Raw genomic sequence first — 21545 nt, 5'->3', positions numbered from 1 at the left:
AAATATCTTAAACATAATTGTTATTTATAAATATTATACAAAACATTATAAAATATGGTAAATTATATAACACTCAATTATTCATACATAATTTTTGAATGCATGTTTTATTTCATTTCATTTACACTTTCCCAGCATCTTCCTTTAACGTTACCGTTCTGTTAAAAACGAGCTGTAAAAAGTGAATGAAATTAGTAAGAATAGTAATATTTAAATTTAAATACCATGGTTATAATTACTTTTTCTGATGTTGTATCCGGATCTACAGAGAAAAAGCCAATACGTTCAAATTGAAATTTTTCAAAAACTTTCGCTGAACGTGCTAAACTTGCATCGATATATCCAACGACTTCTTTCTTACTCTGTGGATTAATATCACTTAAGAAACCGTTTGGTACTTCATTAGAATCTTCAGGATTTTTGTGTTTAAATCTGAAAATTGTGTTATGAACAAATAGAACATTGTAACTATTAGATCAATAAAAATAAATTATTACATTAACCCAATACTTACAAACGTTCATATAATCTAATGGATGTTAATATAGGATTTGATACCCAGTGTATAAAAGCTTTAGGCTTGTTAGTTTCAGAAATGGATTCTTGTGTAACAATCAAATTCACGATATTACCCATGTTATCTTTTTCAATTTTTTTGATCGTTAATACTATTCCTACATGCTTTAAACCAACGGATTGGTTTGGTGTTAAACGTCTAAAATCTTTTTCTGCTTTCTATAAATGCGTAACGACATTTTTAATAAAATGATAACAAATATTTTCTATCATATATTTGAACTGAAATAGCATTATATACCTCTTTGAAATCAGATGCCTCAATATATACAATTTCATCAAAGACAATCTCATGTTGTCCTTTATCTGGTTCATTAGGAAAGTCAGGAACTGTTAGTTTTATAGAATTTTCATGAGGAAAATTGCTAATGGTTACTTTTAATGGTTCTAGAACTACCATATGACGACTTGCAGTTAAATTTAAAAAATCTCTCACAGATGCCTCTAAAACAGCTGGATCAACAATTACTTGAGCACCAGTTACACCCATTTGTGCACAAAAATTATTTATAGCTTCAGGTGGAAAACCACGTCTGCGAAGAGCTGTTAATGTAAATAATCTACAAAAAATATATATACAATATGTATCAAAAATTTATATTTTCAAATATATTAATGTAATGAATTTTTACATTAAAATATACCTTGGATCATCCCAATCAGATACAATACCTTCATCAATCAACTTACTGATTTTTCTTTTAGAAACAACTGTATAGCATACATTTAATCTACCATACTCCCATTGCACAGGACAATAAATATCTAAAGCATTACAAAGCCAATAATAAGATGATCTTCTTGACTGAAATTCTTTAGTGCACAGAGAATGGGTTATATTTTCTATGCTGTCACATAAGCAATGTGTATAATCGTAAGTTGGATAAATACACCATTTATCTCCTGTCCTATGATGAGGAACATATTTTATTCTATATGCAACTGGATCTTGTTTCCCTTCTTCTAATGTTACTTTCATTCTTAATGTAGCTTCACCTTCCTCAAGCAACCCATCCTTCATATCCTATATAGAAAATTATAGAGTTAATCAAGAAATTTTATGATATAACTTAAAATTTTGTACAGATATAATAAAATTAAAAACATTTAAATAATCAAAAATTTTAAGCTAGAATAATTCATCTGAAATAAATAATTATTACGTGAAATAATTGTAAACTCTCTGAAATAGGTCTATTACGCCAGGGACTTGGAGGTGGGTTGAAACCTTTTATTTCTTCACTAGACTGATGACAAACATATGCTAAGTCCTTTTCAATGAGAACTATAGCCCATTCATACAACTGTTGAAAGTAATCAGAAGAATGAGTAATTTTAGCTGGTTTATACCCAAGCCATTCTACCATTTCACGAATACCAATAAAAAATTTTTCTTCTTCTTTTTCAGGATTTGTATCATCATAACGTAGATAACATATTCCATCATGGGCTGCTGCATATCTGCAATGGAGTTATACTTGAAATATAATTTATATTACAGAAATAAAAAATCATATCTATAATAAGATACAGCATACCCAAAATTAATATTAATTGCTTTTGCATGACCAATATGTAGAATTCCATTAGGTTCTGGTGGAAATCTAGTTATTACTTTGCCATCTGTTATTTTTAAATGTTCTTGAAGTAATTTGTGTGTATTTGGTGTTATAATATATCCTTCAGTTTTATAATTTTCGCCTGGTTTATGAAAATGAACTTTAGTTTTCATTAATTCACTTATTGTCTGAGCATCTGTTTTCTCATTTGTTGCTGTCACACCTTTTGGTTCCACTAAATAACAGTTAGGCAGCTTTTTAATAATGAATTATAATATATAAATTACATATAGATGAATATATTATTTGTGTTAATACCATTTGATTTACCTTTTTCTTTTCCTGACTTTTGTGCTTTTGCATGCTTTGCTGGTTTAGGTAGCGGTACAAGATCAGAGTCACATTTTGGACCTAACAAATCAAGCATTTGAACATCAAATTCATTTTTCACTGCTTTTCCATCAGCCCATTTTAGAGTATTACGTACATGTTGCATTAATGGACCAATATTAAAATGGTACCTGTAAAAACATATTTTGTTTTGTAAAACTCATAAAATTCTTAACAATATAAATGCTAAATTTTCAATATTAATGTTAAAAATATAACATATATACCTTTTCTCTATTATTTCCACTTTATGTGTGCTTATTACTTTCTCCACTTCACATTCTATTTCTTCTGGAGATATAACAATACCTATACCACATTCTTTCTCAAAATCAGATATATCGACATTTCCTTCTATATGATTAAGTAAATAATCTAACCCAGCATCTAATCTTTGAGTTGTATCTAATTTCTTTTCAGCTATATATTTAGCAAGAAATGACAATTTATTTGCAATTTGATTCTTAATTTTCGAAGCAAGTTGATATAACAAAATTCCAATTTCTGATGTAATGATTCCATACTTGTTAGCCTACAAAAAATAACACATAGTATAATCAAATATTACAAAGGTATACCATATGTAGCAATAATGATTACATTTTGTTCAAGTATAAACAAGTGAAAAGGTTAATTCAAACTTATAAGATTACATCACTAAATAATAAAAAACGTAATTAAAAAGATATCTTGTATGCATAACTTACTAACCTCTATTATAGCAAGTTTCAAATTATTGGAAACTTGTTTGTTTTTTAGAGTTTCTTTAGCTTTTTGTTCACTTAAACCAATAGACTGAAATAATTTTACGTCGTCTTGTGAATCCATCGTCATATTTTCTTCTTTTCTTCAATACGTAATTTAATGTGATTTTGAAGCCGGGAATTAAAACATATGTGTACAAGATACTTACTTGGTAAAAGTACTTGGTAAATACGTGGATTTTAAAGCAATAATGTGATAAGGAATATAATCTTTTCCAAAGAAATTATTATATCTTTCTAAATATTAAATCTCGTATATTTATCGCTATGCTTATATTTTACAACCAATCAATTACATTTAAGATTTTTACATTTTATTAATTAAAAAATATGATAAAAAATTTAAATATATATAAATTTTATATAAGGATTATATTAAATTACTTTCATATTAAACAATGAAAATAATAAATTAATAAATTGACAAACTTTAAAAATATAAAATTTATTTTGTACAAATATCCTAATCAGCTATCATAAAACTACTAAATTTTTAATAGATAGGTACAATATGTTTTACTTTCGATAAGATACCTATATTATCTTAAGTGTCAAATTGATAGTATTCTTCATTGAAAAATTGTATATAGCTGATATTTATTATTTAAAAAATAATACAAATTTAACACGTGTTTTAATTAATTAAAAGTTAACATTTGGTTATGTTACATACGTATTTGTGTATAATTAAAACTAATTGGTTTTCCAACAGATACACAAAATGTGACATTTTAGATTATTATTTATAAATAAAATACATATATGTACATACACATATACAAAAAGTAGTTAAAAATGAATGAAAGCGATGATGATGATTTACAATTATGTCCTACGACACTTGCTGCCTTAAAAGAGTTTCTTAAAGAAAAGGAAGAAAGAGAAAATCAGTTGAAACATACTTTAGAAAATCAACATTTAGATGTCTCTTTTGATGAGAATTGGGTAAGTTAATTTTTAGTAAGTAGATTAGTAGTCTTTCTTAACAATTCATATTTATTTGTAAATTTGTGACTTATGAAATAGTTTATTAATTAATTTTATATTTTACGATTAAGATGTTTAATGATATAATAATTTGAATTTTAGCAATTAAGTCAGTTTTGGTATGATGAAAAAACAACAGATACTCTTGTAAAAGGTGCTATACAGTGTACAGAGTCTGATGGAAAAATTGCATTAATATCATGCCCTACACTTTATAGTAAACTGAAAAAAACTTCTGGTGAACGAAAAGGTTTGAAAATATGTTATTTGTAATTTCATGATTTATGCAATATCAAATATGTTATTGTTATTACTAATATTAATTATTTATCTACAGTCACTCTTTTTGAGTATGATGAACGTTTTAAAGCATATGGTTCAGATTTTGTACCATACAATTATAAATTTCCTTTAAATATACCTGGAGATATGTCAAACTTTTATGATTTAGTGATAGCTGATCCACCATTTCTTTCTGATGAATGTTTAACAAAAACTGCCCTTACAATAAAATTCTTAGCCAAAAAGGATATTGTACTTTGTACAGGTACTTTTGGTAATCAATAATCAATTTTTGAGTTTTTAATTTACTTTTACTTTTTATTCTTACATTGCAGGTGCTATTATGAGCGATTTGGCAGAGAGATTATTGAATGTTAAAATTTGCAACTTTGTACCTCATCATCAAAATAATCTTGCAAATGAATTTTACTGTTATTCAAATTTCGATTTTGATAAAATGTTACAATAAAACCGTGTAATAAAGAAATTATACACATATAAAATTTTAGCGTTCTATATTACCTGGTATTACTAACTTAACTCAATATAAGAAATTTAAATTTACGATTATTCGTTATTTTCGAATTTCATATATATTTTTTTTGAGTTTATGTTATTTCCGGTATATTAAATACAATTTTTTATGTTTCTCGTATACGAATATTATCGAATATTTAAAGAAAATATTTTCTACCTAATCAAGTAATTTTCCGTATTGTAGAGAAAATTTTTATATACATTTAATTTCTTTTAATTAGAAACTGTAAGATATTGGTAATACTGATACATTTGTAACTTATTTGAATAAAATAAAATTTGATAATTTAGTTTACAATTTACTACATATTAGTTATTTTACAATGTCTACTATAAAATCGCTCTACTTTTGTTTTATATATACTAATATATAAAGTAGCAATCAATATATGGTCATAACAATAATCAAGTAGAAATAAAATTTTTTTCGGTTTCTGAATTTAAACTCCCTAGACAGAAAAACAATCTCTAGGTAAACAGATGTGAAAAGAAGACACGCGATGGAAAGCGTAAATATTTACATTTCTTGAGTGTTTGTGAGAGTAATTTTTATTTATAATCATGATAGACGGAAACATTTCCATGGAGGAGGATACAGAATTACGAGATTTGGTGGTACAAACACTTGAAAACAATGGTGTTCTTGCAAAAGTCCGGGTATGATAAAAATTTTTTTAAGAACTATATTTTTTTTATAGGTTATGTAGACCACATCAAAAAACTTTCTCCCATCAAAATTATATTTTTTGTCGTAGTATTGATTTAACAATTTTTTATAATGTTTATAGGCGGAACTCAGGGCAAGTGTGTTCTTAGCTCTAGAAGAACAAGAATCTGTAATGGTATGTTCTACAGTAAATAAATGCAAACAATTTTTTTTTATATATTCATGCACAAAAGTTGTTCTTTTACATCATTATAAATCATAGTTGGTAATAATAAAGTGTACAAAATAACAAAAGTAAATAACAAACTTGAATTAATAAGAGTTGCAATTAAATTTCAAAATTATATATTTGTCAAAATCAACAAAATTATTTTGGATTAATTAATTTTGATCATATGTACATCAGTAACAGTAGATGAAAGAATGTATTTTGTTGCTCCAGCACTACAGCATCTATGTGTATGCATAGTTTGTTATAGTTTATTTTTACATTATTTAAATAAATGTTCATTCCTACATAAATTTATAAATAACAAATATACATTTGATATATATTAAAGTAAATGACAACATTAGATAATGTTATAATTATAGTTTTCATCATGTAAATTAAATATTTCAGAATCCTGAACCACTTCTCAATAAAACTGTAAAACAGTACCTGGCTAATTCAGAGGGAAAATTATTGTTTTCCTTGGTTAGGGAGTTCCTAGAGTATTTTGGTCTTGATTATACAATATCTGTATATGATCCAGAAACTTATTTTGGAAAAGAATATAATTATGTTGGAAGAAATAAATTATGTGAAGAATTAGGTATTGAATCCAATGAGCCATTGCTTGGAGAAATTTTAAAAAATAGCATGAACAGTGCCTTTAATAACACACAGAAGGTATGTAGGTTAAGATTGTAAGATAAAATATTATACATATATAAAAGATAAAATATTATAAATATTTAAAAAAATTAATTACCCAAAAATAAAACTGTTACAATTACAAATATTTTTATAGAATGAAACTGACAGCAAATTTAGTACAACTGAAACTACAACAAATATTGCTAATGCCACATTTGAAATTTCCATTCCAAAAGTATTAAATAATGAAACTACATCATTGTCAAATGATAATGATGTATCGGATAAATTAGAAAGCATTTCACAGCAAAGTCCAAAACTTCCAATAAATGTGACAATAACTGATAAGAAAAATAAAGAAACATCTGTTCATGTTTCAATAGATGATTTAAAGTGTGAAATGCAAAATGATTCTCTCAGGAATAGTACAACTTCTGAATACAATGAAAAGAACGATGGAATTGATAGCAAAGGGAACAATAGTATGAATTTTGATACACTCCCTACAAGTCCAAATGGCACAAGTACAGTGATGAATCATACAACAAAGGAGACTGAGATAGATACACTCATTCAAACAAGTTTACTAAATAAAACCGAGCCTTTAATTAAGTTTGATGAATCTATAGTTACTGAAATGCAAACAAATCAAAATGAAGATATAAGTAAGCAAAATAATATAAATAGTTTGGAATTACAAATAGTAAATAATATACAAAACAGAAAACCAGTTAATACTGGAAACAGTTTTGGAAAAACTGTATACTTTGAAGAAATTATTGTTGATGGAAAAAGAGAGAATATTAATGATATACGTAGTACTGATACCTTTTTACAAGATTTACCATCTTTAGATAAAAAATCACATTCTATACTTAGTGATCTCCCACCATTAAATGGTAAAAAAACTAATATTAATGATCTGAAGGAATTGATGGATATTGGGCTTGGTATGTTATTGCAAATCTTTGGAACATATTTTTCATAATCTTTGTATCATAAACATAATATTTTCAGGAACTGATGGTATAGATAATTATGAAGAAGATTTTGTTTCATCTGCGTCTGGTAGTGCTTATGATCAAAGTCCTTCGAAGGATCCTGAAAAATCAGATAGTCCAATAAAATTACAAACGAAAAAACAAGATAAAATTCACAGTACTAATAGTGAGGACATAAGTGAAGAAATTGAAGATATAAACGATATATTAAGCAGCACATCATGTGTAAGTAAATTTTATATGAATTTAGATGCATTTTTTGATACATAATTTTCCATATAAAGATGATTTTTTATATATCTATATATATATATTTTTTTTGAGTATTGCATGTATAATTCCATTTTAGCTTGAAGATATAAACATGGATAAAAACATGTCAAATTTTGCAACGGGTATTACAGCAAATTGTGCAAAGGAACTGTAATTCATAAATTGCACTAGAGAATTACTGTAAGAACTAAAATGTTATTTCATTTAGAGCATTGATATTCAATATCCTCCTATGTCAGGGCATCAAGTATATTAATGCAAATTGCTATGAATTCATAAATTTGCAAAATTATTTTGGTTTCTAACATGGCACTGCCGTTTGTGGCTCAATACTTATAAGTTCCCTACAAAAAAACGTAGAAGGGAAATGTCTGAATATATATTTATAAATGTTATATTTTCACTACTTTATAAGAAATTTTTGTCAAAAATGTATTTTTATAAATCATGAATTTCATTTTAACGGTATTTAAGAAAAATAATTTTTAAACAAAAAATATTCTACGAAGGATATTATATTGGTTATGACATGAGAAAACTCAATTTTTTATAAAAATATAACACAAATTTTATTAAAAAAGATGAGATGTTATAAACTGATAAACTGCCATTACTCTCTGCTATTATTGTAATAAAGTGTTAAATTATATTTTTAGTAATTGAGAATATTAAAAATAAGGATCATATAAAAGTTCCATTAAAAATTTTTTATAAAATATACGTTGTAAACATATTTATAATTTTATAATATAATAAGAAGTAGTTACTTAAAAATTCAAAAATTAAGTTGATATCAAAAACAAAGAAACACTATTTAATTAAAGTGAATATACTATTAAATCATCTTTTTAAGTTATGATACATTATTAACTAAATTAGAAGAGTAATTTAGTAACTCTTGCTTGTAAGCTTTCAGACAAACTGCCTTCTACGTTATTCTGTAAATATGTCTAGTATTATTACTTATAAAGCCAATTATCTCAATGTTAAAATATCTTAAAAAAGTGAAAAGTAATCAGTTACATTAATGGTTGTTGAATACTTAGTTATATCTTTCTGAAAAAATTTTGTAACAATTTTGTTATGTTTATCAAAATAATTCCTGTGTCTGATTTTATGACTGAAGTATCATTACCTCATTTAACTAAAGTTACTGGTATAGTATTGATAGCAATATCAGTAAATCATCCGTCTAAAAATGGATTGCCTAAAAAATATATAAAATTATTTTTCTTCAAAGATAATGGTGCTAAATGCATAAAACGAAAAGTATTTATAAAAGTTGAAGTTGATATTCAATGAAAGATTAGGTGCTTATATGTTTTCTTGCATCCATGAATCGTAATATTTAAATAACTAATGAGAGCTTTAGACTAAGTAATTCAATTTTTGGGCAATCCAATACCTTGATAAACATATTGTTATAAATATACTATGCCCCAAATGAGATGCAATAACTAAGTACAATTCATAATGGATCAACTGGATGCTTGACAAATCAAAATCTGTTTGTACAGCCTGCTTCCTTCACAAAACTTTGAGTAGCACACGATTACTGTAATGTCATCAATAGTAAATATTGTAAATGATTCAAACAAAGAGATTTCATAGTTGATTAATACGCCTTAAAATTTTAATTGTATAACAAGAGTTTATTTATAATAATATTATAATTATGTCATTAACTTATTCTACATACCACATAATTCTAGATCTACATAACTAGAAAATTGCAGTTCTTATTACAAAAATATCTAAGATATACACATAAATAAACATATCATTTTTAGTAAAACAAAATATCGTTAAAACATATTTTATTTTTCATCTTATTTTTTATAACACATATTAGAAAATAAGATGATTATTTAGAAATTATATCATTAATCATATAAATCATTTGAATGAAGTAAAATCTTTACTTTTACAGTATTAGGTATAATGAAATCCCTTAGTTTGAATCAGCTTTTATTTCTATGTATATATTAAAGCAGGTGTGTTCCTGACCAATCAACGTGGTTACATTTTAATATTGATATAACATATAATTTTATAAAAACAATTTCAGGATGATACTGAACATTCCTACACTTTATAGAATGTAAAATATAGATACATTCCATTGTTATTAAGATTATTGCACTTTTGTTGTATTGTTAGCATTAGTAAAGAAATTTACATAAGTATTTTTCACCATAAATTATAAGAGAGAAGAAGGGAGAGAGTAATTTAAGAAATGTTTCACAACTTATCACAGTATATCGACAAATTTTATTTCACATTCTGATGGAACTAGAAAGTGTTTTTGTGTAAGCATTTCTATTGCAGGGTACACAAACATTTTTATATTTATGTAGTTTTGGAAATGATTTCAATTAATCCTAAGCTGATTAATATGAAATCTCGCATTTCATATGCGTTTTGGTATATGTAGAAGTCTTATTATATATATACAAATATATATATAGGATGAATTAATAAGAATTCTTACCTGAAATGCCTCATTATTATTAAAGGATGTCTCATATGAAATGCATAGTAGAGTCAAAGGGTGCCATTCAATTAATGTATTTTAACTTTCTTATACCCCCTCAAAGGCAATGTATTTCGTATGAAATACTTTTTAATCAAATCAATGGATAACAGGATATTTCAGATAACAATTTTCATTGGTTCACTCTGTATATAAATACTTCTTTTTTTTTCCCTTTGGAAAATTCATAAGATGAATACATAATCTTTTATTTTCTATACCAAACATATAAATAAGTACAGTATAAAAGAGGTTGAAAAGATATATTTTTTAAAATTAGAAAAAATATTAATGAATTTCTTTTTTATACACATATATATCTACACCTATATACACATATCTTTGCAGCTGTTTTTTGATAACAAAAAGATATGTATAACTAATAACATCGATTTGTTATGTTACAAACTGTCTGTATTGATCTGTATATATGATAATGGCATATAATGCACTGGTATGCAAATTACTTATAGATTTTGCGAACATTGATATGAAATAGTTGTAATTATTGTTATTTACTAATTTATATTATCAAATTGAACAGATGAAGTATTAATAAACCACTCACAATATTTTTTCATACAGTTCTAGAGATTTATTTTTGTAACCACGTTGAAGTATTGGTAGCTATATTGTGCCTTTTAGTGTGTATGAATAAGAAACAATGCAAATACATACTATGGAATTGCGGGATTTACAAAATACCTAAGTTACTTATTTATGATTTTGAAGTACGATGTAACAATATTCATGTATATGTTATTTATTTTATAAAGATTTTTCTCTTTTGCAATTGCTGTGTATTTTACACCTTATAATCAATCCTAGCTTATACTTCATCTTAAACTTATTTAACAAAATTTTATATTTTTAAGTATTTATTAATTTTTCTGTAATTCTGGGAGAGATTATCTATAGATATATTAAAAGATATATGAAAGATGGGAAAAACGTACATTAAATAAGTGAGACGCAAGTTATAAATTTATGCACCTCTATTTATTTGTTAATGCTTTATAAATACAGGTGGCAGTGTAATGTCACTGTGTAATATTCAAATTTGGTTTTTAACTTTTCAAATGTCATAAATGTAAAAATCTATTTTGTCTTGAAACTTAATCAGAAGTAATAACATTATATACAAAATTATTCAATATTTATAAATGACATAGATTTGCTAATAAATATACATAATAATTACAGTTATAATATTTCCTAAACAATATTTGGAAAATAGTTGGTATACAATTACACAATGTACAACCAGAAACAATTTATTTAACAATTTGTACTGTTACATTCTGTCATGCTCTCTCTGTATTCGAGCACTGTACGTTTTTGATACAAGATGAAATGCATCCATATATCGATCCATACACATTGCTACACATTTCTGTAAGTAAATTAAAATTACTTACATTATTATATTAATATTAATGAAAATGTGCACTTACATCAAATATATTTTAATATATTTTATATTCTATAAGGTCTTATAACAATTTTTATTCTTATATTTTATCTTTGTTTACATTTATATATAATATAATTCAATATGTTTAATATAATCTCTATATATTCACAATATATTCACAATATTTATATAACATCAATAAAAAATTTTTTATTATTCGTATTTAATAAAATATTTACTATATCTTTTCTACGTTTGCTTAAATAATATTTACTTAATAGTAATATAAAAAATATTATATTTAAATTTATTTTATACTTTTAAGGCTTCGAACACGATAGGTTACATATTATACTAAGGTTACGTTCTACAAACAAAAGAGGTTACCTGTTCTGTATTATCCAGAGAAGTACCGGGCCTAATCACGCATTTTTTAAAGCATTTTTCTGACATTTTCTGAAAATACGAAACCAGGTGATATATGTTACTCATTCATTTTAAATTTGTAAATGTATTTATACAATCGTACCGAAAGCATTTCCTGCGCATTTGCAACTGCAACTTCTTGTTTAATTTGTTGCATCAGATCACTCTTTTCTTTATCAGTTAGGGATTCGGATGTAAGCGAATTCATATTTACAGTAAAATATTAAGTGTTTCTTTAATGTAATAATAGCAAAATCAAAAACCACTTTGCTCCCGTTTGTTAAATACAAACTACCATGTTCTTACCGGTTCGATCGATAAACCGGAAGCACGTGAAACTGCATCTTAAAAGGCCGTTTACAAATTTACGATTCTGAAATATTGAACGAATTAATGTTTGTAATGTATTTGTATATATATTATATATATTATATATTATTATTATTATATATTATATATATTTGCACATATATTTATATATATATATTACATTAAAAAATATTTAATTATTATACATTCATTAATGTTTTTTTATCTTTATGCATATCTACTATAATCGCGGTGTTACGAAACTATTATGAATTCTAATTTAAATGTTATCTTCATTTCAAAGAATTGGAACACATGAAATGATACATATTTCTTCAAGTTTCGGTTATTAGATAACGACCTGCTGATATCAGAAATTAGTAAGGACATCGCTGATGAGCGTAGAAGAAATTCAGTCAAAAGTATACTCCATGAATTGCCGTCCCTAGCGGTCAAACGACCAAACTATATGCATGTTTCTTCTTCCGGTTCTTTCGATGGGAAAAACGTGCATAATATATACTTACGTATGATCTAGGTATGATTCGTGGTGAGATTGGCAGTACTGTTTTTAAGTCGATTAACGGGTGAATCAGTCTGATTTGAATATAAAATTGGAACATTACAAAATGCTGTCTAGTAAAGTATATATATTGTTTAAAAAATATATCAGTAAACATGATACAATATATAGTTTATAGTGGTGTACTTTTAAAATTTCTGTTATAACTTTATAATTCTACATATTATTCTGTCCAAGATGGAAAACGATATTAATAAAAATGAACGATTGAAACTACATGTTGAAAGCCGGAACAACGTTATTTCTGAATTACAACGTGTGTATGCGAAATATTCGTACCGTAACTCATATGAATTAGGTTGTTTGATAATTGTTATCTTTATTCAATAATTATTTAATATAATTCATCTTTATGCTAATAAATTTGATAATTACCTAACAATAATTATTGAATAATTATGTTTTCAACACAATTAATAAAATATTAATAAACTATTTTATAAATAATTATTGATGCACAGGGAATTTTACAAGTAGTTTATCAGAAACAGATGGAAAATTGTATTCTTCTATCGTCGAGGATCTTTTAATAGAAATGAATGGAAAGGAATTAAAAAAATTTAGTGATAGTAATAATACAGGCTGTTGTCGGTGTAAACATTTGTTGAATATTCCTCGAGATCTTATTCAAACTTCTGAGAAGATATCGGATTATACGGAAGAATGTGTGGATGATTTAAATTTTGTGCAAAGTATGGTCTGGTTAAAGTCAGCCATAATGTTTATGAAAACTATTTCCGTCGAACAATTTCATTCGGTATTTTATAAACAATGGAAGAACACAGGTAATGATACAAGAACTCGATATTTAATATTTTTAACAGATCTTTTTTAATATATTAAATTATTTCATTTATTTAATTATTTAGTTCAAAGTAGTTAAATTTCAATTCAAATTTATTACAGATTATTTAAGTTATTGTTTTAAATAACTTCATGTGAATTTATATCTTCAAACGGATAGTTAATATGTTGTAGTAAAATAATAAAAATAAAATTCCTATTTAAGGGTATACTACATTTTTTCTAGGAAAAGATTTTAATCTTTATAGTCAAAACTTAATGTCTGATACTGAAGAGGACGATTATAAAAATTTGAGCAATTCATTAAATGATGATCAACAGAATGATACGAATTTCGACGTTGATTCAGAGCATATTAGTAATACTGATCCGTCACGTGATGTACATAATGAAAAACATAATACATTACAATCTTATCACCAACAAATAAATCAAGAAACTGGAATTTTCACTGAAAAAGAAGTCAGTCCCTCTGTTTTTACTTCTTCTCAAAGTCTTGATAGATTCTTCAATGTACAACCTTGCATGCATCAAGATATTACTATGAAAAATTATATCATTCAAGATTCAGACGAAGAGTGCTCTTCTGTTTCTGATATAATTAAAGATTCTCTGGAGAGTCAAAATACTAATAACATAGTACGAAATGAGAAAGATAAAAAATTACTCGAAGGAAGCGATTTTATCAAGGAAAAATCAGCAGAAGAATTATTTTCTGAGGACAGCGATGTTTTAATGAAAACTTTATTCGGAACGAGAGATGATCTAACTGTTGCTTCAGACGATAACGATTTTTCAGACATTATTTTATCTAACAAAAATTATTCATCATATAAACAGAATTGTAGTCAGTTAAGAGAACAATTAATTTCAAAATCGAATATGCAAATCGAATCAAAATCGATAGTGAAACCATTGACACAAACTTGTGATTCGAATTTTTTCAATGAAAGTCCTATAATTTCAACGAATCGGATTAATAACGCATGTTCGCTTCAAGAAGACAGCGCTTACGATACTTATCAATTAAGCGCAGAATGGTTACCAACGACGAATTGCATTTATAATGAAAATATTAGTATCTCGCCTAGTCAAAAAATTGCTAATATTACTCCTTATGAAAAGAAAGATATCGTGAATTACACGCGTGATCTGGAGTCTCTCACCATAGATATGACAGAGAAAAATTGGACTTCCAAACAAAATTTATCTTGTTCACAACAAGAAAACGATAAAAACATAAACAATGACGGTGAAGAATTGTGCGTGCAAAATAGACAAAGATATAAAAATTTGATGGAAGATGCAGAATACGAAAGAAGTAGCAGCAAGAGAAAGAAACTAAAATCTGTCCATGAAACGACTGTACCTAAGGCTAACAAAAAAGAAGAGAAGATAATTTCTTCGAAATGGTTGAAATTTACGCTTGATACTCTAAATGTGGACGACATTGCTTTTAAGTCGATAAAGGCGATTCTTATGGTTCTCCGAAATGAGAGAATAGCAAAACAATATATGAGAAAAAGATGTTGGAAAGATACTTTAGAAGAACAGGCTGTAAACGCGATATTGGATTACTGTGACGTTTCTGAAGCTGAAAATAAAACTAATGAGTATACGCAAGAAATTGTGCAGGTAGTGACTGATATCTTGGATAAGAGTATAGGAACTAGTAAGTTTAACAAGGTAAATTATAACATATATAATTTCTATTATGGATACAGTACATAAAATTAGCTATATTTATTAACTTTTAATAATAATTTTTAATGCGCAATTGCCAATGTTAAATTGAATGCTATAGCACGTATTGCATAACACATATTAGATATACTTGTAAGTAAAATATATGCACAGACATTTAAGAAATAGAATATGTCAATTCCTTGTCGTTAGAGATAAGAAGAGAAGTAAAAGTTGAACATAAAAGTTATAGTCATAATAAATGGATAAAGTTATTAGTCATAATACAAGGAAATTATGATAGTAGCTTTTAAAAAATGCATTGTTTTAAAATACAAAACATATCTTTACATTTTGTTAGAATTAGAGATATTCCTAAAAAATTTTTAAATATTTATATGGTAATATTTAGACACGAAATTATTCTCTTATTTAATGTCATGTTTTTTTTTTATTTAGGTTGCAATACTGACTCATCAGATCTCCATTATTTTACAACTATGCAGTTCTATGAAAGTTTGTGTCGAAATAATAAATTACTTAACTGCAAAATTAAAATCTTACGAAAATATTTTAATCTCTCTGGTAAATAACAAAAAGGCCGATGTACATAATGTAATAAATCAATTACATATTATCTTTTATACTTTAAATTTTTGCTTACAAAAATATCGAGCAGTTTTCTGTAATAAAGAAAATAATCAACTTGAAAAAGAAGAAGTAATACCACCTGTTGTCGATTTATGGAAAAAACAATTGAATTTCGAAGGTATAATAGTAAAGGATAGTATACAGACAAGGGAACGAAGGTGGTTAATGATTTTGGATGATTTTGCAGTAATTGCTACGGAAAATTTTGTTCAATTTGCAAAAAAGGCGCAAAAATTAGTCAATTTACTGACGTATGAATAAATGATTTTGTTTTAAGTGCACCATTTTAAACGTAATTTTAGTATATTGAGATATATACCAGGTACTAAATATTATATTCTATATGTATATAAAAGTCTTATAATATTTTGTATATAGTAAATACATTTTAAATATCAAAGCATTTAGTATGTTCTTTATTTGATTTATACAATTTTCATTAAAATTTCACAACTATTTATAAATTATAATATCTACGTACTCAATATATCATATTTTATATATTTCAATTACCTATACAATGACTATATTAATATAAACAGTTATTAAAGATATTGAAATTTCAGTGTTGAGAGCAAGAGATTACAGAGAGAGAGAGAGAGATGTTTTAAAGAGTTTTCTAAAATAATTCGAATTCTTACGACGAATCTAAATTGATTAATACAAATTAATTACTAATAAAGTAATAATGAAAAACAACGTAAATGTAATACTTTTCAATGTATGTGATACAGAACTACTATAAATAGTATTATCTACTGTTATAGGAAGATCAATCTTTTTCCAGTTACATAATCGTTCTGCGTTTTGCGGTAACAGATCTATTATCGAATACAAAAAAGTTTTAATCGGGCAAATTTCTGTACAATTTGGCATTTTCAAAGAGAGAGTGATACCATCTACTCCCATATAGTAATTAATCTGAAATAATAATAATTTTAATATCGTTTAATCAGTTAATTAATTAATCAATATGATTGATAATTAATAGGATTTATTATGTATGCATAAATGCTTAAAGTAATTAGAAAAATTACACTGTTAATAATATTATCGATTAATAAAAATTAAATTAAGTTTTTTAATTAAATATTACATAAAATCTTTTGTTATGTCTTTCTCTCTTTTGAATATATGTATGTCACATTCTTAATTATTCCATATTGACTGTTATTTTGTTTTTATTTTATTTAAGTAAACAGCACTATCGTCGTATTTTATAATTATTGTTGAAAATATATTTTAACTTTTAATAAAATTATTTTACGAATCTCGTAATAAAATAAAATAATGTAAGAATATGTATACCTTCACTCCGTGACTTTCTGTTTCATTGTCAAAGTACAGTTCAAATATCATAGAGGCGGCTTCGTTAGGAATATGTGGCGACCATAGATTTAGGCCTTTCAAAACACCAACGATATTTCTTTCATTGCCGCTATACATCATGAGCTTTCGTTGTTTAGGAATGCGTCCATTGATATACATCAGCGAATTTGCTAAAATTTCTTTTAGAATCGTTCCTCCATTTAATTGTTTTTGTAATGAGGTTTGCCAAAGGAGATCATATTCCAACAACGACACAGTGTACATTGCTCCATCAGGAAAAATGTCTTTCGCCCAGTGTGGAAGCGATTGTTTTAAGTCAGCCTGCAATAACATTCATTTTCACTTATGTTCTCTAAGGTTCGTTTAATCGACGCACGTGATACGCTTGACACTTTGAACTTGTCGTCAATAATAATCCGACGGCGATATAATCTGACTTAAAAACTAACGAAAGACTATCGAAATGAAGCATTATAAACGATGTACATTTTACCTCAAAAAGCTTTTACATTGCGATATTTTTGTTTCAGATATGACTAATAATAGGAACGTATCGATTATACATCATGTTCGTTCATGTTCAATTTTACAAGTAGTTGTTCATTTAAATATCTTACTTTTGTCTCAAGAACAGCATATAGCAAAGCCACTTCCGATGGTCGTTGAACTTTTATTCCAATAGATCGAGATATATGATCGAACAAAGATGAATAATCTGATACTTTATCTCGCACTTGAGTCATATTCAGCACTTTTTCCATTTCGAGAATAAAATTCGGACACTGTATTCCCATTAATAAAGTATCTTCCTGTGCGACGGTGTAATCTACAAAATTAATAAATTACAATATTTTTTCTATATCGTTTACCTATTGCACTTTCTTTACGAATTTTTCACAGGCTCATTTCTTAGGATGTTTGAAAAATTTGTAGCGAAAGTTAAAAAATATTTAACTAGAATTACACGTTTTATCATCTATGACTTCGTAAGCTTCTTCTTGAAAAATTTTTCGCCATTCGATAATGAATATTTTTAAATAGATTTTATAGTTTTCTATACAGAATACCTAATATCTGGAGTATTTAATATGTCCTGAATAAATTTTATACAGACTACAATAAATGTAATAACGAGTAGTCTGCGAATGTCTATGTATTTGTGAGGAACTTAAAGATGCAAAAATCCACAGAATGAGTATGATATGCAAAAACGTATAAAGTATCCAAAATATAGTATTTGTTCTGATATTTAGGGGAGAAATAAATTTTTTCGTAGCTTCCACTTCTTTATCTATATCTTAGTAAAAATATAAATTTGCCATTAAATTGGCTATCCGCAGTCTAATGATGACATTATGTTGTATTCGATGAATAAGGCTAGTAGAGGTACATTCCAGATGAGATTCAAAATTTCTTGGATATATAAGGATCCACTGTCAGAAAGAAATTATTTCCATTTGGATATACGAGGTCCAACATTGTATCACTCTCTCTTGAACGAAATTGACATGTTTCCCTTAATTCTCTTTAGTACCGAACTAAGGACAGTACTTGTTCGAATATTTCATTATTTGATAGAAATTGACAAATGAGAAATGAATGAAAATGCTACGAATTTTTACCTGTGGGTATTGGCTGCCACTTCATGTCGGCGCTCCACCTTTGAATTTCTGCTGGAGGCCAAAGACCTGCATTTACTAATTGACCAGATAGCATCGACAATGAATATTCCGCCGTTTGCATTTTCATCGTCTCAGACGTATAAACATCACCCAAAAATTCACCGTACGCCTTTCGTAAATGGACTCCTAGATTATACATGTTAAGCATGCTGGCCTGTTAAATAAGATTAATCTAGAGTTATCATTCGTCATGCTCTTAACTTATATTATGCTTTCAAATCAAGTAGTAGAACAAATAAAAATGTTAAATCAAGTATTATCCACACGCACGATACAAAGATACTTTCAAAAAATTTCGATCAGGATGAATTTCAAAGGATCATGATTGATCATAGATTTAAATTATCTCCACGATTCTATGGAGTATTTGTCTGGCAAAATCATTAAAGTTCCTTAGATTTGTCATATTGACTGAGTCACTATTGATAGTCGTTCAAAGTACAACTTTCATTTAACAAATATCTTTCAATGTATAAAAAGAAATTCGCGTGTAATTTTCAATATCGTATGATAATCTGTAATGCTATTTCTATCAAATTTTTATAAAAATTTGTATAATTCACAAAGCGCTAAGTAAATATAAGATAAATATCAATTTGTAGATTCATCAAAAAGTAGTATCTTTAACTGTATAGTAAATGTAAATTATAAAAAGAGTAATGAAAACGATATAATAGTTGTTGGATCAATTGCTGTATCCACACGCACGGTACGAAGATTGTTTTAAGAATTTCGATCAAAGGACAATAAGTTGTCTCCTGTACTTCCTTAGATTATCTTCAATATTTGTTTAGATTTCCAGGAAATTTTTTATACAGAAGATACTCAACACTAATGGTAAGAATTCGGCTATGAAAGCAATGGGGGAATATTCTAATAAAACAAATTAAAAATTATTCACCGACCAAGTAAATAAATTTTTGGATGACTAAAAGACGGAATATTTATATAATAAATAAAAATATATATATAATTAATAAATAAACAATATAATAATATAATATAATAATAAATAATAAATAATATAATATAAGAAATAAATAAATATAATAAAAGACGAAGACTTTAACCAAAAATGATTGATTTCTTTTCTTTTAAAAAGAAATTGACAAAAATGTTCGATTGGCTTAATATGTAATTTTAACATCGCTGTTTTCTGTTGAAAATAAAATTCATTACATAAGCGGGCTCGTTATCAATGTCAATGTCTACATATACCCGTAGATAATACATGAAGATATGTAATTAGCTGACATATTTTTTAAAATTATATTTTAATTTTATCTACTAATGAAGGTCCAATACTGAACTTCCTTTAATAGGGCGTTTTTAATTTATCAATTTTTTTTGTTTTTTTTTTTTTTAAGGAAGGAAAGGAACTTACGTTAGGCATACCGAGTGGAGCTGCGTTAAAGTATTCGTAAGTTAAACTGTGTGGTAAATTCATGTCTTTGTTATCTATCAAATCCAAAATTGGAGCGTGCGTTTTATGAGCGAATACCTGAAAAATTATTTCGAGTGTTATAGTAGCTCATTCTGTTAGGTTTTCGCTTTTTAAAGAAGAATAAAATAAAATTAAAGTAAAAGAAAAATAAATAGGAAAGTTTTTAGCGAAACGCATTTAGTTTCATGCAATTTTTATTTTATTTAAATATCCTTAGCCTTACGATCTGCACTAACTGCAATTCTGGTACACATTCGGTAGATCTTATTACGATATACAGTATGCTTAGAACAGATACTACCACTTTCATCTTCAGTTCTTTCGATTCTTATTTCACGACACAAATCCCTAAAAACCATTCCACTTTAATTAAGATTTTATTTCTTACAGTTTCATTTTCATCTCTCACGACACTATCGTATTTATTTTTTTCATATTTCTATCTTACCTTTCCAAATTAAGAGGAATGTCCCGTTCATTTAAGGGGAACAAAAGAAGTAAATATTTTTTCTAAGTCGTTTCACTTTTAGTCTTTCACAGACAGATGCCTTGAAATAATACCGGCGTGTTTATAGGCAGTTATTTACCTGTCGATGCTTTTGTGTTCACCGCAGATACATTTGTGATGCTGACACTTGTTCTAACTTCCCATGGTAACAGCGTCGCAGTGTCTGCTTCTTGGTGTGATGATAGCAATTAGATAAAGTATTTCTCAATGGTGTCCCCGAGCATTCGTACATCAGCCGTGTATAAATTTAATCGGTAACCTTCGCGTGGAATCGTCAACTTATC

At 26.6% G+C, this 21545-nt stretch overlaps 6 protein-coding genes across 9 annotated transcripts; 3 read left to right on the top strand and 3 right to left on the bottom strand.

The window, feature by feature from the left end:
• Positions 1-3: 3 nt before the first annotated feature.
• On the bottom strand, positions 4-3359 carry Glnrs (Glutaminyl-tRNA synthetase). Its single transcript, XM_072000249.1, has 10 exons — positions 3237-3359; positions 2753-3057; positions 2466-2656; positions 2115-2370; positions 1740-2037; positions 1221-1600; positions 818-1136; positions 515-735; positions 240-432; positions 4-172 (listed from the first exon to the last, which is right to left on the bottom strand). The coding sequence occupies exons 1-10, from the start codon at positions 3357-3359 to the stop codon at positions 122-124; spliced, it is 2337 nt and encodes a 778-aa protein (XP_071856350.1). The 3' UTR covers positions 4-121.
• On the top strand, positions 3075-5061 carry LOC139985659 (EEF1A lysine methyltransferase 1). Of its 3 annotated transcripts, none has more exons than XM_072000254.1 (5): positions 3075-3097; positions 4002-4234; positions 4379-4526; positions 4614-4823; positions 4894-5061. In XM_072000254.1, exons 2-5 carry the CDS (start codon positions 4085-4087, stop codon positions 5025-5027), a joined length of 642 nt encoding a protein of 213 aa, XP_071856355.1. In that variant the 5' UTR covers positions 3075-3097; positions 4002-4084; the 3' UTR covers positions 5028-5061. The 3 variants fall into 3 exon arrangements, with proteins under 3 accessions (XP_071856355.1, XP_071856353.1, XP_071856354.1); XM_072000252.1 differs by lacking the exon at positions 3075-3097 and adding an exon at positions 3301-3441; XM_072000253.1 differs by lacking the exon at positions 3075-3097 and adding an exon at positions 3657-3793.
• Positions 5062-5552: 491 nt separating this feature from the next.
• LOC139985736 (uncharacterized) lies at positions 5553-11221 on the top strand. The gene is made up of 6 exons (XM_072000393.1): positions 5553-5752; positions 5884-5937; positions 6385-6654; positions 6776-7571; positions 7639-7847; positions 7972-11221. The coding sequence occupies exons 1-6, from the start codon at positions 5657-5659 to the stop codon at positions 8047-8049; spliced, it is 1503 nt and encodes a 500-aa protein (XP_071856494.1). The 5' UTR covers positions 5553-5656; the 3' UTR covers positions 8050-11221.
• A 465-nt stretch (positions 11222-11686) lies between these two features.
• LOC139985741 (mitochondrial import inner membrane translocase subunit Tim13) lies at positions 11687-12623 on the bottom strand. Its single transcript, XM_072000405.1, has 3 exons — positions 12372-12623; positions 12230-12298; positions 11687-11821 (listed from the first exon to the last, which is right to left on the bottom strand). Exons 1-3 carry the CDS (start codon positions 12474-12476, stop codon positions 11723-11725), a joined length of 273 nt encoding a protein of 90 aa, XP_071856506.1. The 5' UTR covers positions 12477-12623; the 3' UTR covers positions 11687-11722.
• A 487-nt stretch (positions 12624-13110) lies between these two features.
• Positions 13111-16697, top strand: LOC139985735 (uncharacterized). The gene is made up of 3 exons (XM_072000392.1): positions 13111-13945; positions 14191-15650; positions 16107-16697. The coding sequence occupies exons 1-3, from the start codon at positions 13696-13698 to the stop codon at positions 16557-16559; spliced, it is 2163 nt and encodes a 720-aa protein (XP_071856493.1). The 5' UTR covers positions 13111-13695; the 3' UTR covers positions 16560-16697.
• LOC139985738 (venom acid phosphatase Acph-1) lies at positions 16685-21463 on the bottom strand. 2 transcript variants are annotated; one of them, XM_072000400.1, is made up of 7 exons: positions 21202-21289; positions 20977-21101; positions 20694-20810; positions 19250-19463; positions 18245-18453; positions 17607-17948; positions 16685-17219 (listed from the first exon to the last, which is right to left on the bottom strand). In XM_072000400.1, exons 2-7 carry the CDS (start codon positions 21061-21063, stop codon positions 16956-16958), a joined length of 1233 nt encoding a protein of 410 aa, XP_071856501.1. In that variant the 5' UTR covers positions 21064-21101; positions 21202-21289; the 3' UTR covers positions 16685-16955. The 2 variants fall into 2 exon arrangements, with proteins under 2 accessions (XP_071856501.1, XP_071856502.1); XM_072000401.1 differs by lacking the exons at positions 20977-21101; positions 21202-21289 and adding an exon at positions 21341-21463.
• Positions 21464-21545: the final 82 nt, after the last annotated feature.

This window comes from Bombus fervidus, chromosome 3, assembly GCF_041682495.2.
Source record: "Bombus fervidus isolate BK054 chromosome 3, iyBomFerv1, whole genome shotgun sequence".
Lineage (NCBI taxonomy): Eukaryota > Metazoa > Arthropoda > Insecta > Hymenoptera > Apidae > Bombus > Bombus fervidus.
Note: the sequence above shows the minus strand (reverse complement) of the source record. Positions and strands in the feature narration are given on the sequence as shown.

Bases quoted from the DNA above. Each gene is read 5' to 3' on its own strand.
- Glnrs (XM_072000249.1), bottom strand. From the start codon at position 3,359: ATGACGATGGATTCACAAGACGACGTAAAATTATTTCAGTCTATTGGT. The intron at 3,058-3,236 runs GTTAGTAAGTTA...TATTTTTTGTAG, and splicing joins TGAAACTTGCTATAATAGAG to GCTAACAAGTATGGAATCAT. The intron at 2,657-2,752 runs GTATATATGTTA...ATGTTTTTACAG, and splicing joins GTGGAAATAATAGAGAAAAG to GTACCATTTTAATATTGGTC.
- LOC139985659 (XM_072000254.1), top strand. From the start codon at position 4,085: ATGAATGAAAGCGATGATGATGATTTACAATTATGTCCTACGACACTT. The intron at 4,235-4,378 runs GTAAGTTAATTT...TTTGAATTTTAG, and splicing joins TCTCTTTTGATGAGAATTGG to CAATTAAGTCAGTTTTGGTA. The intron at 4,824-4,893 runs GTACTTTTGGTA...CTTACATTGCAG, and splicing joins GGATATTGTACTTTGTACAG to GTGCTATTATGAGCGATTTG.
- LOC139985736 (XM_072000393.1), top strand. From the start codon at position 5,657: ATGATAGACGGAAACATTTCCATGGAGGAGGATACAGAATTACGAGAT. The intron at 5,938-6,384 runs GTATGTTCTACA...TAAATATTTCAG, and splicing joins AAGAACAAGAATCTGTAATG to AATCCTGAACCACTTCTCAA. The intron at 6,655-6,775 runs GTATGTAGGTTA...ATATTTTTATAG, and splicing joins CCTTTAATAACACACAGAAG to AATGAAACTGACAGCAAATT.
- LOC139985741 (XM_072000405.1), bottom strand. From the start codon at position 12,476: ATGAATTCGCTTACATCCGAATCCCTAACTGATAAAGAAAAGAGTGAT. The intron at 12,299-12,371 runs GTACGATTGTAT...TCGTATTTTCAG, and splicing joins ATGCGCAGGAAATGCTTTCG to AAAATGTCAGAAAAATGCTT. The intron at 11,822-12,229 runs GTAACCTCTTTT...ATTTACTTACAG, and splicing joins CTCTGGATAATACAGAACAG to AAATGTGTAGCAATGTGTAT.
- LOC139985735 (XM_072000392.1), top strand. From the start codon at position 13,696: ATGAATGGAAAGGAATTAAAAAAATTTAGTGATAGTAATAATACAGGC. The intron at 13,946-14,190 runs GTAATGATACAA...CATTTTTTCTAG, and splicing joins TAAACAATGGAAGAACACAG to GAAAAGATTTTAATCTTTAT. The intron at 15,651-16,106 runs GTAAATTATAAC...TTTTTTATTTAG, and splicing joins GAACTAGTAAGTTTAACAAG to GTTGCAATACTGACTCATCA.
- LOC139985738 (XM_072000400.1), bottom strand. From the start codon at position 21,063: ATGAAAGTGGTAGTATCTGTTCTAAGCATACTGTATATCGTAATAAGA. The intron at 20,811-20,976 runs GTAAGGCTAAGG...ATAATTTTTCAG, and splicing joins AATTGCAGTTAGTGCAGATC to GTATTCGCTCATAAAACGCA. The intron at 17,949-18,244 runs GTAAGATATTTA...ATGTTATTGCAG, and splicing joins ATGCTGTTCTTGAGACAAAA to GCTGACTTAAAACAATCGCT.